This window comes from Oncorhynchus kisutch, linkage group LG11 (genome assembly GCF_002021735.2).
Source record: "Oncorhynchus kisutch isolate 150728-3 linkage group LG11, Okis_V2, whole genome shotgun sequence".
NCBI lineage: Eukaryota > Metazoa > Chordata > Actinopteri > Salmoniformes > Salmonidae > Oncorhynchus > Oncorhynchus kisutch.
The window spans coordinates 81,303,199-81,321,264 of NC_034184.2; the positions used below are offsets into that span (position 1 = coordinate 81,303,199).

The 18,066-nt window shown below is 44.2% G+C and overlaps 1 protein-coding gene across 2 annotated transcripts in view; it reads left to right on the plus strand.

Moving 5' to 3' along the window:
- The window catches only part of LOC109900112 (rho guanine nucleotide exchange factor 4), a 96,291-nt gene that overhangs the window by 41,767 nt on the left and 36,458 nt on the right, over positions 1-18,066 (plus strand). For both annotated transcript variants that reach the window (XM_031836398.1, XM_031836399.1), the window contains one exon: positions 14,802-14,944. In XM_031836398.1, coding sequence (XP_031692258.1) covers positions 14,802-14,944 — 143 coding nt within the window. The remainder of the gene's footprint in view (positions 1-14,801; positions 14,945-18,066) is intronic.

Genomic DNA, 18,066 nt, shown 5'->3' on the forward strand with positions numbered 1-18,066 from the left:
TAAAGAGAGAGAGAGATGGGGATAGATATATATAAAGAGAGAGAGAGAGATGGGGATAGACATATATAAAGAGAGAGAGAGAGATGGGGATAGATATATAAAGAGAGAGAGAGAGATGGGGGATAGATATATATAAAGAGAGAGAGAGATGGGGATAGATATATATAAAGAGAGAGAGAGAGATGGGGATAGATATATATAAAGAGAGAGAGAGAGAGATGGGGATAGATATATATAAAGAGAGAGAGAGAGATATAAAGAGAGAGAGAGAGATGGGGATAGATATATATAAAGAGAGAGAGAGATGGGGATAGATATATATAAAGAGAGAGAGAGAGAGATGGGGATAGATATATAAAGAGAGAGAGAGAGAGATGGGGATAGATATATATAAAGAGAGAGAGAGAGAGATGGGGATAGATATATATAAAGAGAGAGAGAGAGATGGGGATAGATATATATAAAGAGAGAGAGATGGGGATAGATATATATAAAGAGAGAGAGAGAGAGATGGGGATAGATATATATAAAGAGAGAGAGAGAGATATAAAGAGAGAGAGAGATGGGGATAGATATATATAAAGAGAGAGAGAGAGATGGGGATAGATATATAAAGAGAGAGAGAGAGATGGGGATAGACATATATAAAGAGAGAGAGAGAGATGGGGATAGATATATAAAGAGAGAGAGAGAGAGATGGGGATAGATATATAAAGAGAGAGAGAGAGATGGGGATAGACATATATAAAGAGAGAGAGAGAGAGATGGGGATAGATATATAAAGAGAGAGAGAGAGAGATGGGGATAGATATATAAAGAGAGAGAGAGATGGGGATAGATATATAAAGAGAGAGAGAGATGGGGCTGGAATCCTTTCTACTGTGATAACCACTAATCCGTCCATCGGACAAAATAATAATAATAACAACCGCACAATCTAATCCTGCATTAGATCAAAATGCTGTATGAAGGACGGAGGCCTGTGTTCGCCCCCGCCTGGTTGGTTGGTAATGATCATCATGTTTGTTTACATCACTAGAAAGAATTGACCTCAACGTTCCATAGCCATTCACTCTGTGTAATTCTCTGTCTCCAGAGGTTCTGTGGTTGTCAACATGAACGATGGAGCAATGGACAGACCCATGGAAAGGGAACAGATGAGGGTCACACCAGGACCCCCCTCCCAGCCCCTCTCACCCCTACAGTAGGATACCTAGGGGGTGGTAGTGTCCTGGAGGATGGGGGGACAACATGTCCTATAATTATAAACCCTAATATAAACTGGGTAGTTCGAGCCCTGAATGCTGATTGGCTAAACAGCCTTGGTTACGTTGGTAACCAATTTATAATAGCATTAAGGCACCTTGGGGGTTTGTGATATATGACCAATATACCACGGCTAAGGGCTATGTCCAGGTCGTGGTATATTGGCCATATACCACACCCCCTCTGGCCTTATTGCTTCAATATAAAACACTGACTGTAGACACTCTGATTCTCACTGACTACCAGTCAGCTGTGGAAGGGGAAGGGCACATCTGGGTTTCTTTCAGCCTGACAGCGTGTGGTGTGTGGGGGGAGGCTGGACAATGTCAGTTGTCAGGCTTATAATTTCAGTAGGCATATTGGACTGGGTGGTCTTTGCCTCATAATGTCTCTTATCTCATACCACTGCAGCATTACCAGTGTGTGTGTGTGTGTGTGTGTGTGTGTGTGTGTGTGTAGTCCTTGAGTGAGTGTCTATGCCTCGCGCTTCCATCCCTCTGCTTGTCTGTGCCCTGCCTGGCACTACAGAGTGGGTTGAAAATAGCTTGGTAAACAAGTTGTCAGCCAGAGGTTGCCTTAAAGAGACCCTGCTTCCCTGTTTCCTTCTTAATTAGGATTCCTCGGGTGGGGTGGGGGGGTGGCACTGCCACTGGCCTGCTGGGATGATGGAGAGGGGGGGGGGGGGGGGCTGGCACTGCCACTGGCCTGCTGGGATGATGGAGAGGGGGGGGTGGGGGGTGGCACTGCCACTGGCCTGCTGATATGATGGAGAGGGGGGGGGGGGGGGGGGGGGGGGGGGGCAAAAGCTTGCACAGTCAGACCAAGAGTATTTCCTGCCAGAGGGGGAGGGTGGCACAGACTGGCACAGACTGGCACAGGCAAACCAGGAGGATGTCTGGACAAAACAGTGTTTCCATCCCTCTATGAAAGAAAGCAGATAGGGTATAAACCACCGGGTAGTTGTACATACAGTATAAATAAAATACATTCTAATTTTATTGGTCACATACACATGGTTAGCCGATATTAATGCGAGTGTAGAGAAATGCTTGTGCTTCTAGTTCCGACAGTGTAGTAATATCTAACAAGTAATCTAACAATTCTCCAACAACTACCTTTTACTCACAAATCTAAAGGGATGAGATAAGAATATGTACATACAAATGTATGGATGAACGATGACCGGTATAGGCAAGATGCAATAGATGGTGTAGAATACAGTATATACATATGAGATGAGTAATGTAAGATATGAACACATTATTAAAGTGGCATTATTTAAAGTGACTAGTGATCCATTTATTAAAGTGGCCAATGATTTGAGTCTGTATGTAGGCAGCAGCCTCTCTGTGTTAGTGACGGCTGTTTAACAGTCTGATGGCCTTGAGATAGAAGCTGTTTTTCAGTCTCTTGGTCCCAGGTATGATGCACCTATACTGACCTCGCCTTCTGGATGATAGTGTTGTGAACAGGCAGTGGCTCGGGTGGTTGTTGTCCTTGAAGATCTTTTTGGCCTTCCTGTGACATCGGGTGGTGTAGGTGTCCTGGTGGGCAGGTAGTTTTCCCCCGGTGATGCGTTGTGCAGACCGCACCACCCTCTGGAGAGCCTCGCGGGTGAGGGCGGTGCAGTTGCCGTACCAGGCGGTGATACAGCCCGACAGGATGCTCTCAATTGCGCATCTGTAAAAGTTTGTGAGGGTTTTAGGTGACAAGCCAAAATGCTTCAGCATCCTGAGGTTGAACAGGCGCTTTTGTGTTTGTAGACCATTTCATTTTATCCGTACGCAGAGGAACTTAAAATTAAGCATCTTCATGTATGACTACCCTTGTTGCATTTGTGCTTCATTATTGCTCAAGAATGACAGTGGATAGGGGGAGGAAGAGAGGTAGAAGACTGAAGACAGACAGTCTGAAGACAGACAGTCTGAAGACAGACAGCCTGAAGACAGACAGCCTGAAGACAGACAGCCTGAAGACACATACAGGCAGGCAGACACACAGCCTGAAGACACATACAGGCAGACAGACACACAGCCTGAAGACACATACAGGCAGACAGACACACAGCCTGAAGACACATACAGGCAGGCAGACACACAGCCTGAAGACACATACAGGCAGACAGACACACAGCCTGAAGACACATACAGGCAGACAGACACACAGCCTGAAGACACATACAGGCAGACAGACACACAGCCTGAAGACACATACAGGCAGACAGACACACAGCCTGAAGACACATACAGGCAGACAGACACACAGCCTGAAGACACATACAGGCAGGCAGACACACAGCCTGAAGACACATACAGGCAGACAGACACACAGCCTGAAGACACATACAGGCAGGCAGACACACAGCCTGAAGACACATACAGGCAGACAGACACACAGCCTGAAGACAGACAGACAGACAATCTTGCAGATAGACACACTCTCCTCGTCTACTCTTTTTCTCTGACCCCGAGAATACAAGAAAAGGACAGAAGAACACAAACACAATTTGTTTATCAGTCAGAGGTATAAATCTCAGAGAGAGAGAGAAGAACAAAGCCAAATTGAACTGTAAGTCATACTAAACTACACTGAACAAAAATATAAACGCAACATGTTTGTTTATATCCCTGTTAGTAAGCATTTGTCCTTTGCCAAGATAATCCATCCACCTGACAGGTGCTGAGTAATATTTATGTCTGTAATAAAGCCCTTTTGCATTAGGAAAGTATTCAGACCCTTTGAACGTTACAGCCGTATTCTTAAACTGATTAAATTATTTGTTTTTCCCCTCATCAATCTACACACAATACCCCATAATGACAAAGGAAAAGCAGGTTTTTCGAAATGTTCGTGTAAAGTTATATATTTTTTTAATTATATCAAATTTACATAATTATTCAGACCCTTTACTCAGTACTTTGTTGAAGCACCTTTGGCAGTGATTACAGCCTTGAGTGTTCTTCGGTATGACGCTACAAGCTTGGCACACCTGTATTTGGGGAGTTTCTCCCATTCTCCTCTGCAGATCCTCTCAAGCTCTGTCAGGTTGAATGGGGAGCGTTGCTGCACAGCTATTTTCAGGTCTCTCCAGAGATGTTTCAATTTGATTCAAGTCCGGACTCTGGCTGGGCCACTCAGTGACATTCAGAGACTTGTCCCGAAGCCACTCCTGCTTTGTCTTGGCTGTGTGCTTAGGGTTGTTGTCCTGTTGGAAGGTGAACCTTCACCCCAGTCTAAAGTCCTGAGCGCTCTGGAGCAGGGTTTCATCAAGGATCTCTTTGTACTTTGCTCCGTTCGTCTTTGCCTCGATCCTGAGGACTCTCCCTGTCCCTGCCGCTGAAAAACAGCACCATAGCATGATGCCTGCACCAACGTAGGGATGGTGCCAGATTTCCTCAAAAAATGACGCTTGGCATTCAGGTCTGAGAATCTTCAGGTGCCTTTTGGCAAAGTCCAAGGTTGCTGTCATGTTCCTTTACTGAGGAGTGGCTTCCGTCTGGCCACTCTACCATAAAGCCCTGATTGGTGGAGTGCCTCAGAGATGGTTGTCCTTCTGGGAGGTTTTCCCATCTCCACAGAGGAACTCTAGAGCTCTGTCAGAGTGACCATCGGGTTCTTGGTCACCTCCCTGACCAAGGCCCTTCTCCCCAATTGCTCAGTTTGGCTGGGTGGCCAGCTCTAGGAAGAGTCTTGGTGGTTCCAAACTTCTTCCATTTAAGAATGGGGTAGGCCACTGTGTTCTTGGGGACCTTTAATGCTGCTGAAATGTTTTGGTACCCTTCCCCAGATCTGTGCCTCTGTGCCTCGACACAATCCTGTCTCAGAGCTCTACGGACAATTCCTTCAACCTCATGGCTAGGTTTTTGCTCTGATATGCACTGTGAACTGTGGGACCTTATATAGACAGGTGTGTGCCAAACATGTCCAATCAATTGAATTTACCACAGGTGGACTCCAATCAAGTTGTAGAAACATCTCAAGGATGATCAATGGAAACAGGATGCACCTGAGTTTAATTTCGAGTCACATAGCAAAGGGTCTGAATACTTATGGAAATACGGTGTTTCTGTTTTTTTTACAATTTAAAAAAACCTGTTTTCGCTTTGTGATTATGGGGAATTCTGTGTAGATTACTGAGGATTATATCTATTTTATAAATTTTTTGAATAAGGCTGTAACTTAACAAAATGTGGAAAAAGTAAAGGGGTCTGAATACTTTTCCGAAGGCACTGTGTATATATACAGTACCTGTCAAAAGTTTGGACTCACCTACTCATTCAAGGGTTTCTCATTATTTATTTATATATATTTTTTATTCTTTTTTGTTGTTGTTGTATTTTTTCACCCATCCAATTGGTAGTAGTTACAGTCTTGTCTCATCGCTGCAACTCCCTTATGGACTCGGGAGAGGCGAAGGTCGAGAGCCATGAGTCCTCCGAAACACAACCCAACAAAGCTGCACTGCTTCTTGACACAACGCCCATCCAACCAGGAAGCCAGCCGCACCAATGTCTCGTGGGAAATACAGTACACCTGGCGACCATGTCAGCGTGCACTGCACCCGGCCCGCCACAGGAGTCGCTAGTGCACGATGAGACAAGGATATCCCTGGCGGTCAAACCCTCCCTAACCTGGACCACGCTGGGCCAATTGTGCGACGCCCCATGGGCCTCCCGGTCGAGGCCGGCTGCGACAGAGCTAGCACTGCGAAGCAGTGCCTTAGATCACTGCGCAACTCAGGAGGCCGGGTTTCTCTTTATTTTTTTCACTATTTTCTACATTGTAGAATAATATTGAAGACATCAAAACTATGAAATAACACATATAGAATCATGTTGTAACCAATACAGTGTTTTTTATATATATTATATATTTCAGATTCTTCAAAGTGTCCACCCTTTCTCTTCATGACACACTCTTGGCATCCTCTCAACCAGCTTCTTATGCTGAGCACTTGTTGGCTGCTTTTCCTTCATTCTGCGCTCCAACTCCTCACAAACCATTCCGGCACAGCCTTTGTGATTGGCAGAAAGAATTCCCATAACGAAGGATCGATGTGATTGGTTGAGAGCTATCCAATTCTCCATCAGTCTGGTGAGGGTGTATCTATGGGGTGGATAGATGGAGAACCTGGGGGGGATGTAGAGGACTATTGGCAGAGTTATCCATCCCCTGTTTACACAGCCTTGTAGACAGCCTTACAGACAGCCATACTGGCAGCCATGATTCTTCACGCAAAGCATACTGTTTGATGAAATAAGACAAATGCCTCAAGAAGGCACCAGAGATCTAGATAACCATTAGAAAAAAACCTTAACCTGACCAAACTATTCTCCTCCCACTCCTGCTGGCTTTCGCAGATTTAGCCATTTATCTCCTGATGTTGCAGGTGATAGGCTACACCAGGAGTTGACAACCTTTCTCATGTTGAATGACCATTTATCTTACCATTTCTACCGATCGGCGTGCCAGTTATGGTTTTCATAAGCACATTTTCGTGAAACAGTTTCATTTAATTTATAATAAAGTCTCTATATTTCCCAAATCATTGTCATGTGGTTAATCAAAATTCTATCCAAATCTAAATGAAATACAAACCTATTGCCAACTATGTTAAAATAGTCGATATAAAGCGAACGAATCAAAACATTGCAGTCTGCATGTTGGAAATATCCTGATAAAAATAAATATCCTATAATAAATCACATTGGCTACACACAAGATTAGCTACACATGTCTGCAACAAATTTGAAACACTGTACTGACTATTTGGGTCAGGCCTGACCAGCTAACAGCCCAGTTAATAGTCAAGCTAACTTCCTAGCCAACAGCCCAGCTAACACCCCAGCTAACAGCCCAGTTAATTGTCAAGCTAACAGCCCAGCTAACAGCCCAGTTAATTGTCAAGCTAACAGCCCAGCTAACAGCCCAGCTAACACCCCAATTAATAGTCAAGCTAACAGCCCAGCTAACAGCCCAGTTAATAGTCAAGCTAACAGCCCAGCTAACAGCCCAGTTAATTGTCAAGCTAACAGTCCAGCTAACAGCCCAGTTAATAGTCAAGCTAACAGCCCAGCTAACAGCCCAGTTAATAGTCAAGCTAACAGCCCAGCTAACAGCCCAGTTAATAGTCAAGCTAACAGCCCAGCTAACAGCCCAGTTAATAGTCAAGCTAACAGCCCAGCTAACAGCCCAGTTAATAGTCAAGCTAACAGCCCAGCTAACAGCCCAGTTAATAGTCAAGCTAACAGCCCAGTTAATAGTCAAGCTAACAGCCCAGCTAACAGCCCAGTTAATAGTCAAGCTAACAGCCCAGCTAACAGCCCAGTTAATAGTCAAGCTAACAGCCCAGCTAACAGCCCAGTTAATAGTCAAGCTAACAGCCCAACCAACTTAGATATGATGTCCCTACTCCAGTTTAGCAAGCATCTCATTTTCATGAACCCAAACAAACTGGTGGAATCAGTCTGGCCTTTAACTTACTGCCAGAGAACACACTGTACAATAGGGAGGATTTCAAAACAACACAGGAATGTGGACAGATATACTGCAACTCCTCTAATACATATGATGCCCTGACCTTCAAACAGAAACATGCTGTTGGACAGTGGGGCAGATACAGTATAAAACGTTTTCCTAATTATCTAATGACAGAAATCTAAACAGGATTTGGTGTCAGAATTCTATGTCAATTGATAACAATTGATGATTTTTCAACCTCTTCTTTCATTTTATTTGTTAAATTGGCTAAATTTGAACAATATTGACATAGAAACTGCACAATAACAAGTCATATGTCCTCTCTTCAGCCAGATAAGCTGTTACCACCCACGGTCAGGGAGGCTGCTGTTACCACCCCCGGTGAGGCTAGTAGTTTTACAGCTGCTACAGGGTGTGTGTGTGTGTGTGTGTGTGTGTGTGTGTGTGCGTGTGCGTGCGTGACTTTAACTCAAGTAGTATTTTACTGGGTGACTTTCACTTTTACTTGAGTCATTTTCTATTAAGGTATCTTTACTTTTACTCAAGTATGTCGATTGGGTACTTTTTCCACCACTGGAAATAGGTTCCAGTGCTCATTTTGGGTGCTTGTACTGTTTATATTTAGGTGCAGGAGTTCCACACTACGTTTGAGATATTATTTTATAAGAGGAACAGGAACTGAAGCAGTAGAACGTTTGAGGTGCCGGTTCTCAGCTCCGGTGAGCTCCTGCCCAAGTCAAACACTGCTTCTTATCCCTTGTGCAAATAGCCTACAGCTGTGTCTGTCCCAAGCACACTGGTGCAGGAAACTCTGAGGCCCCAGAATATTTTATACAATGTTGCAAGTTCGCTAGAGCAAGCTTTAGCTGGACTGTTAGCTGGACTGTTAGCTGGGCTGTTAGCTATGATGTAGGGTTAGATTGTTAGCATTAGCTGTTAGCTGGGCTGTTAGCTGGACTGTTATGGTCCATGAAAAATGAGATGCTTGCTAAACTGGAGTAGGGCTGGTTGGGCTGTTAGCTGTGCTGTTGGTATGCACACACACACACACACAAACACACACACACGCACACACACACATACACACCTCCCCAACAAACAGGCATTGAATTAACTAGGTTCCACCTCCAGTTCTGTCACCTTGGATCTGTTCTGTCACCTTGCACTAGTTCTGTCACCTTGGACCAGCTCTGTCACCTTGGACCAGCTCTGTCACCTTGGACCAGCTCTGTCATCTTGCACTAGCTCTGTCACCTTGCACTAGCTCTGTCACCTTGGACCAGTTCTGTCACCATGGACCAGTTCTGTCACCTTGCACTAACTCTGTCACCTTGCACTAGTTCTGTCACCTTGGACCAGCTCTGTCACCTTGGACCAGCTCTGTCACCTTGCACTAGCTATGTCACTGTGCACTAGCTCTGTCACCTTGCACTAGCTCTGTCACCTTGCACTAGCTATGTCACTGTGCACTAGCTCTGTCGCCTTGGACCAGTTCTGTCACCTTGGACTAGTCACCTTCGACCTGCTCAGGAACCAGCTTCACACAGACATATCCCATGTGTTGTAAAGTTGACTCTCCGTCTGTGGTGTTTAGTAATAGGCAGAATGGATTGCAGGGTAATCAATGCTCTACAGTAGCTGCAGGCTGCACGTGTGTCACATCCATTGACTCATGGATGAATATTCATGTCATGCAGTTTGGTTGAAACAGACAGCAGGGATGGGACATCATTTAGGGCTGAGAGGGATGACGCTTCTCATGGCAACCAGCCAACCAGTCCTGCACCTCTCTGGGAGGTGACAGAGAGCGAGAGATCAGAGGTGAGAGAGAGATGGAGGGAGTGAGACTGACTTTGAGCGTGAGAGATGGAGGGAAAGGTAAGAGTGAAAGTGACCGAGGAAATGCAGTGTTAGGAAGAGAGAGTAGATGAGACAGTGATATGGACAGTAGACATATCAAGAAATAATGAAAAAGAGGGAGTGATGGAAAGAGAGAGGGAGGAAGAGCAGAACGAGAGGAATGAACTCAGGGTAGTCAGGTACCTCTGCTCTGTTTGTCCCAGTGTTCATCTGCAGCTGAGGCTCATGGGAGAGGGAGTTGGTGTGGGACTGCCTCAAGAGCCAAACACACAGGGGCCCGATCTGACATTGTCGGTCTGTATCACTCACACATGACTACACACACACTCTCTCACTCTCTCTCTCACACACATACAACACACACACACACGTACGTACGTACATGCATACATACAGTGCATACAGTACATACACGCACACTGACCTGCTCGGTCGAGTAAACATAAACTGGGATAATCTCTTCTGAATATTTGCACTGCTCAATCCCTCTCTCTCCCTCTCTCTCCATTTATCTCCCTCTCTCTCGCTCTGTTTCCCTCACTATCTCTTTCCCTCAATGTATCTCTCCATGTGCCACGGACTGAGTGTCTGTCTGCAGCAGGCAGGCAGATAGTACTAAAGTCATTTACTGAGGGTTACACTGCCCCTAAGAGGACAAGACTGGTACTTCATTATCATAAGGGATTGGTTCTATATTTGACATTTGACATTTTTTGTTAATTTCACCTTGATTTAACCAGATAGGCCAGTTGAGAACAAGTTCTCATTTACAACTGCGACCTGGCCAAGATAAAGCAAAGCAGTGTGACACAAACAACAACACAGAGTTACTCATGGAATAAACAAACATACAGTCAATAACACATAGAAAAGTCTGTATACAGTGTGTGCAAATGAAGTAAGATTAGGGAGGTAAGGCAATGAATAGGCCATAGTGGCGAAGTAATTACAATTTAGCAAATAAACACTGGAGTGATAGATGTGCAGAAGATGAATGTGCAAGTAGACATACTGGGGTGCAAAGGAGCAAAACAAAATAATATGAATAACAATATGGGGATGAGGTATTTGGATGGGCTATTTGCAGATGGGCTATGTACAGGTGCAATAATCCGTAAGCTGCTCTGATAGCTGATGCTTAAAGTTATTGAGGGAGATATGAGTCTCCAGCATCAGTGATTTTTGCCATTCGTTCCAGTCATTGGCTGCAGAGAACTGGAAGGAAAGGCGGCCAAAGAAGAAATTGGCTTTGGGGGTGACGAGTGAAATATACCTGCTGGAGCGCTTGCTGCGGGTGGGTGCTGCTATGGTGACCAGTGAGCTGAGATAAGGTGTGGCTTTAGCTAGCAAAGACTTATAGATGACCAGGAGCCAGTGGGTTTGGCTACGAATATGAAGCGAGGGCCAGCCAACGAGAGTATACAGGTTGCAGTGGTGGGTAGTATATGGGGCGATGGTGACAAAACAGATGGCACTGTGATGGACTGCATCCAATTTGCTGATTAGAGGGTTGAAGGCTATTTTGTAAATGACATCGCCGAAGTCGAGGATCGGTAGGATGGTCAGTGTTACGAGGGTATGTTAGGAAGCATGAGAGAACGATTTACTTTAATTTTGGATTGGAGATGCTTAATATGAGTCTGGAAGGAGAGTTTACAGTCTAACCAGACTGCTAGGTATTTGTAGTCCACATATTCTAAGTCAGAACCGTCCAGAGTAGTGATGCTGGACGGGCGAGCAGGTACGGGCAGCGATCGGTTGAAGAGCATGCATTTAGTTTTACTTGCATTTAAGAGCTGTTGGAGGCCACGGAAGGACAGTTGTATGGCATTGAAGTTCGTCTGGAAGTTAGTTAACCCAGTGTCCAAAGAAGGGCCAGAAGTATACAGAATGGTGTTGTCTGCGTAGAGGTGGATCACAGAATCACCAGCAGCAAGAGTGACATCAGTGATGTATACAGAGAAAAGAGTCGGCCCGAGAATTTATCCCTGTGGCACCCCCATAGAGACTGCCAGAGGTCCGGACAACAGGCCCTCCGATTTGATACACTGAATTCTGTCTGAGAAGTAGTTGGTGAACCAGGCGAGGCAATCATTTGAGGAACCAAGGCTGTTGAGTCTGCCAATAAGAATGTGGTGATTAACAGAGTCGAAAGCCTTGGCCAGGTCGATGAATACAGCTGCACAGTATTGGCTTTTGTCGATGGCGGTTATGATATCATTTAGGACCTTGAGCGTGGCTGAGGTTCACCCATGACCAGCTCAGAAACCAGATTGCATAGCAGAGAAGGTACGGTGGGATTCAAAATGGTCGGTGGTCTGTTTGTTAACTTGGCTTTAGAAAGGCAGGGCAGGATGGATACAAGTTTGGGTCTTGAGTGTCTCCCCCTTTGAAGAGGGGGATGACCGCGGCAGCTTTCCAATCTTAAGGGATCTCAGACGATACAAAAGTGAGGTTGAACAGGCTAGTAATAGGGGTTGCAAGAATTGTGGCGGATAATTTTAGAAAGAGAGGGTCCAGATTGTCTAGCCCGGCTGATTTGTAGGGAAAACGATTTTGCATCTCTTTCTTAACATCAGCTATCTGGATTTGGGTGAAGGAGAAACGAGGGAGGATTGGGCAAGTTTATGTGGGGGGGTGCAGAGCTGTTGACTGGGGTAGGTGTAGCCAGGTGGAAAGCATGGCCAGCCGTAGAAAAATGCTTATTGAAATTCTTGATTGATGGTGTCGGTGTTTCCTATCCTTAGTGCAGTGGGCAGCTGGGAGGAGGTGCTCTTTTTCTCCATGGAGTTTACAGTGTCCCGGAACCTTTTTGGAGATTGTGCTACAGGATGCAAATTTATGTTTGAAAAAGCTAGCCTTTTCTTTCCTAACTGCCTGTGTATATTGGTTCCTAACTTCCCTGAAAAGTTTCATATCGCGGGGGCTATTCGATGCTAATGCAGTATGCCACAGGATGTTTTGTGCTGGTCAAGGGTAGTCAGGTCTAGAGTGAACCATGGGCTATATCTGTTCCTGGTTCAAATTTTTTTTCAATTGGGCATGCTTATTTAAGAAGGTGAGGAAGGCACTTTTAAAGAATAACCAGGCATCCTCTACGGGTGGAATGAGGTCAAAATCTTTCCAGGATACCTGGGCCAGATCGGTTAGAAAGGCTCGCTGAAGTGTTTTAGGGAGCGTTTGATAAAAATATTTAAATTTTTTAATATTCTTGAAATGTAATGTCATTCATTTGTAGTGAAAACACATATTACAGCATCTGGATGTAAATTACAATCATAAAAAGGTAGTCTACTGTTTCATCAATAGTGTTTTATTATGTACTATGTAATTGTTCTGCCACGGTGTATGTGTGACACTGTGTGAGGTCCAGTGGTTGCCATTTGGGCTAAGAGAATAAAGGAAGATTCATTTTACACATGATTAAACAGATCCTCTATACCCCATCCAACCTCTAGAGGCTTTTAGATGATTCTTCATTCTTAAAGACTGCTGAAATGGAAAAGGCAGTCTATATCGTACTAATAGAATGTGGTCCTAAAATACTGCACATCTCTGGGGGTTGAATATGTGCATTTTTAATGGCAGAGTGATGCGCCAAATCCCTTTCTCCTGATCGCCTGAGGGGGTCTGAACGCTCTGTGTTCTCTCATTAGGCCCTGACTCCCTGTCTCCACGGTGATTTGTCACCATGGAGACTCGCCGTGGCAACAGCTGTTTGAAGAGCAGGGATGTGTTGATGAGATTGGACAGATAGACAGGAGAATATTTATAGCTGCAGGGGCAGGTACGTACAGTCAGGGAGAGAACTGTGATGATGCCACTCGGAGGGCAAAGAGTGTGTTTACATGCACACCAATATATTCGGGATACTCAGTTATTCAGTTTTGCATATCATGGGTGTTGTGTAATGATGTAAAAACAAGTGGCTTCAAAAAGTACCTGAGCAATTCAATCCACCATAATAATTCCATAATCATTTAGACTACTATAATACATGTACTATAATTTACTACTAGTTACTTGCCCCTAATCTAGACAAGATTCTGCTTATAATTTCCTACATTTGTTAGGCCACTGTGTGTCAACTATAGTTTGATACATGCAGCTTCTCTTCTGTCGTAACTTGTTGCCCCCAGAAGACTAAATAAAGTAGTTCTCACCAGAATAATGTCTTACATTGATAGAATGAATGCATTAGTAATCTATTTAACACCGCTAAAGTTGTCTGTTTCATTTAGGGACCAGGGAGAAAAATGCAAGAACTCCAAAACAGTGGAAAAATTTGTCCTGTGCAACATATCCAAATGTAATCAGTTTGAACCGGTTTTAAGTAAATTAAAGCTGAGAAAACGATGAAACACGTTTCTGATTAGACTTCAGTTCATCTTGGGTGCACATTTGATGTGGTTTAAATACTGTCCGCTTGCATGTTAGAGATAACACGTTACACTCACATTCACATTTTCTCAAGAGATGCTGAAATCATATTTCTCCACTCCTGTTCCCGAGACCAAATAAAAAATGTGTTGTACCATTTTACTGCAAGAAATATATAAATGGGCTGAAGTTAATATTATATTATACACGTGATCATTGTCCAGATTTCAGTTATTATTCCATTTAACCCACGTAAACTTAAATGAGGAATTTGATTTATTAATGGATACAGGAGATAGTCATGAGCGGAATATCAACATTTGTATGTAAACGGCTTATCCAGAATGAGATCTTAAGCGGGATATGAGCTACTATCCAGAATACTGTCAGGATATTAAAATGGTCACTAACATGCTACCGCGGGTTTTCTTCCCTCTGTCTTCTCTCTGTGTCTCAGTGAGACACGGTCTAGTCGGGTCCCAACTAGGCCGTGAGTTATGAGTAGTGGTGATTCAGATCACCACAACTGGGTTGGAACTCAGCTGCAGCTCAGACCTGTTCTTTGTCTGATAACCATTTTTTTGTGGACTGTTTTGTGGACTGTTTTGTGGACTGTTTTGTGGACTGTTTTGTGGACTGTTTTGTGGACTGTTTTGTGGACTGTTTTGTTGTATTTGCAGAAAAGTAGAATATGTTTTCTTAGTTAATGTGCTAAAATGCCCCATCTGAAGAGTGATGAGTCAGAGGTTTTATGTTGTTTTCTCTCTCTCTCTCTGTCCCTGTCTCTCTCTGTCTCCCCCCCCCCCCCATGATAGTACCAGACGGGGGTGGAGAGAAGACCAGTCTGGGGCTGGGTGATGATCTAGGCAGTGACGAGGACCTGTTTGAAGAGTTCCGCAGTTCCAGACATCACTTTGGACACCCAGGGGGAGGTGGGGAACAACTGGCCATAAATGAGGTAGCCTTTTGTTTTGTCTGTCCGTCTCTCTGTCTGTCTCTCTCTAGAGTTAAGTAGAATATGAGTTTTGATTAAATCCGTAGCTCCCTAACCTGCTGTGTTTATGAATGAACTCCCTAAGACCTCCCAGTGCATTGTAGGTACACATCAGCTCCTGAGAGGCCGCCATGGCACAGCTCAGATTGTTCAGGTGTTCCCTCCAAGCCCCGCCCCTATCCTGGTTGTCACTCAGAATTAGCGTGAATAATTAGGACCCACCTGGTGAAACAATTACCTCCGCTTTGACTAGTGTTTAGAGCCGGGCTCCACGGGGCTTCGTGGGAGACAAGGGCAGGAAAGGTTTAAATTGACTCATTGAGGGACAAAGCTGATTTGATTTATTGTTGTGGCTAAACCGCTGTGAATTCCTCCAAGCCTTTCTACTGGAGTAGAATACTAAATAACCTGGAAGATGGAATAGACACGCTCACACACACACACACACACATACACACACACACATGCATTCATATACACACACAGATACACACTCATACACACATGCATTCATACACACACACAAACACACACACACACACACACTCAGAGGAGGGAGGCAGAGAGGGAGGGAGGCAGAGAGGGAGGGAGGCAGAGAGGATAAGGAGAAGAGCGAGGAGAGAGCGGCAGAGAGAAGAGAGGCAGAGGCAGTGTGAGAGAGAGGCAGAGAGAGAAGAGATACAGTACATTCTGGAAAGTATTCAGACCCCTTGACTTTTTCCACATTTTGTTACATTACAGCCTTATTCAAATACAATTGTAATGTTTTTTTCCTCATCAATCTACACAGTAGTTACCATAATCTACACATAATACTAATACACATAATGACAAAGCAAAAGCAGATTTATAGAAATGGTTCTAAAAAACTTAAATATCACATTCAGACCCTTTACTCAGTACTTTGTTGAAGCACCTTTGGCAGCGATTACATCCTTGATTCTTCTTGGGTATGAAGCTACAAGCTTGGCACACCTTTATTTGGGGAGTTTCTCCCATTCTTCTCTGCAGATTCTCTCAAGCCCTGTCAGGTTGGATGGGGAGCGTCACTGCACAGCTATTTTCAGGTTTCTCCAGAAATGTTTGATCGTGTGCAAGTCTGGGTTCTGGCCGGGCCACTCAAGGACATTCAGAGACTTTTCCCGAAGTCACTCCTGCGTTGTCTTGGCTGTGTGCTTACAGTCGATGTCCTGGTGGAAGGTGATCCTTCACTCCTGTCTGAGGTCCTGAGCGCTCTGGAGCAGGTTTTCATCAAGGATCTCTCTGTACTTTGCTCCGTTCATCGTTCCCTCGATCCTGAGAAGTCTCCCAGTCTCCTTCACCGTAGAGATGGTGCCCGGTTTCCTCCAGATGTGATGCTTGGCATTCAGTCCAAAGAGTTCAATCTTGGTTTCATCAGACCAGAGAATCTTGTTTCTCATGGCCTGAGAGTCCTTTAGATGCCTTTTGGCAAACTCCAGGCGGGCTGTCATGTGCTTTTACTGAGGAGTGGCTTCCGTCTGGCCACTCTACCATAAAAGCCTGATTGGTGGAGTCCTGCAGAGATGGTTGTCCTTCTTGAAGGTTCTCCCATCTCCACAGAGGAACCCTGGAGCTCTGTCAGATTGCCCATCGGGTTCTTGGTCACATCCCTGACCAAGGCCCTTCTCCCCCAATTGCTCAGTTTGGCCGGGCAGCCAGCTCTAGGAAGAGTCTTTGTGGTTCCAAACTTCTTCCATTTTAATCAGGATGGAAGCCACTGTGTTCTTGGAGATGTTTTGGTACCCTTCCCCAGATCTGTGCCTTGACACAATCCTGTCTTGGAGCTCTATGTACAATTCCTTCAACCTCATGGCTTGGTTTTTGCTCTGACATGCAATTTCAACTGTGGGACATTATACAGTATAGACAGGTGGACTCCAATCAAGTTGTAGGAACATTTCAAGGATGATCAACGGAAACAGGATACACCTGAGCTCAATTTCGAGTCTCATAGCAAAGGGTCTGAATACTTATGTAAGTACAGTATTTCTGTTTTTCCAAAAACATGTTTTTGCTTTGTCAGTATATGGTATTGTGTAGATGTTTTATATTTTTGAAGCACCTTTATTTAACTAGACAAGTCAGTTAAGAACAAATGTTTATTTACAATGATGACCTACACCGGCTCAGACGACACTGGGCCATTTGTGCGCCGCCCTATGGGACTCCCAATCACTGCTGGTTGTGATAGTCTGGATTCGAACCAGGTTGTCTGTAGTGACGTCTCTAGCACTGAGATGCAGTGCCTTAGACCGCTGGTGCCACTTGGCGTGAATAATCACCACCCCAAGTGGTGAGGAAAAACATATATTTAATCCACTTTAGAATAAGGCAAAATAACGTAACAAAATGTTGAAAAAGTCCAGGGGTCTTTCCGAATGCACCGTATGGGAGAGACAGAGGCTGTAAACACAGGATTGTCATTGCCTTGTTGCCATAGTTACCATAGATGCCATAGATGCATGACACCATACAGTATACACTGCTAGAACAACTAAGGATGAGGACCGTGGTGTAAAGTACATAAGTAATAATACTAATAATAATACTTTTAAGTACTACTTAAAAGTAGTACTTGGGGGGGTATCTGTACTTGACTATACTATTTATATATATATTTTTTACATTTGTACTTTTACTCCACTACATTCCTAAATAAAATAATGTTATTTTTACTCCATATTTCCCTTACAAAAATGTACCATGGTAATACAATGAAGGAAATATCATGTTTTTTGTTCACCATCATAGCAGGATAATACAATGGTATTTGCATTCGTACCATGGTATTTTCCTGCCATGGTAGTGACCCCAAAAAATGTACCATGGTATTTTCCATGGTTTCCATGGTTTCCATGGTTTCCATGGTAGTACAATAACAATGTTTTTGTACTAACAGCATGTAGTGAAACATGAAAGCATGGCAGTTGTTTACAATATATTATTATGGTCTGTGTCCCACCATTTTTCGGGTAAAGTGACCAAAAACATAGTAATTTATAGTACTCACATAATGCAACATTGACTACTAACTCTGCAATGGCAAAGCATAGGCCTAGTACCCT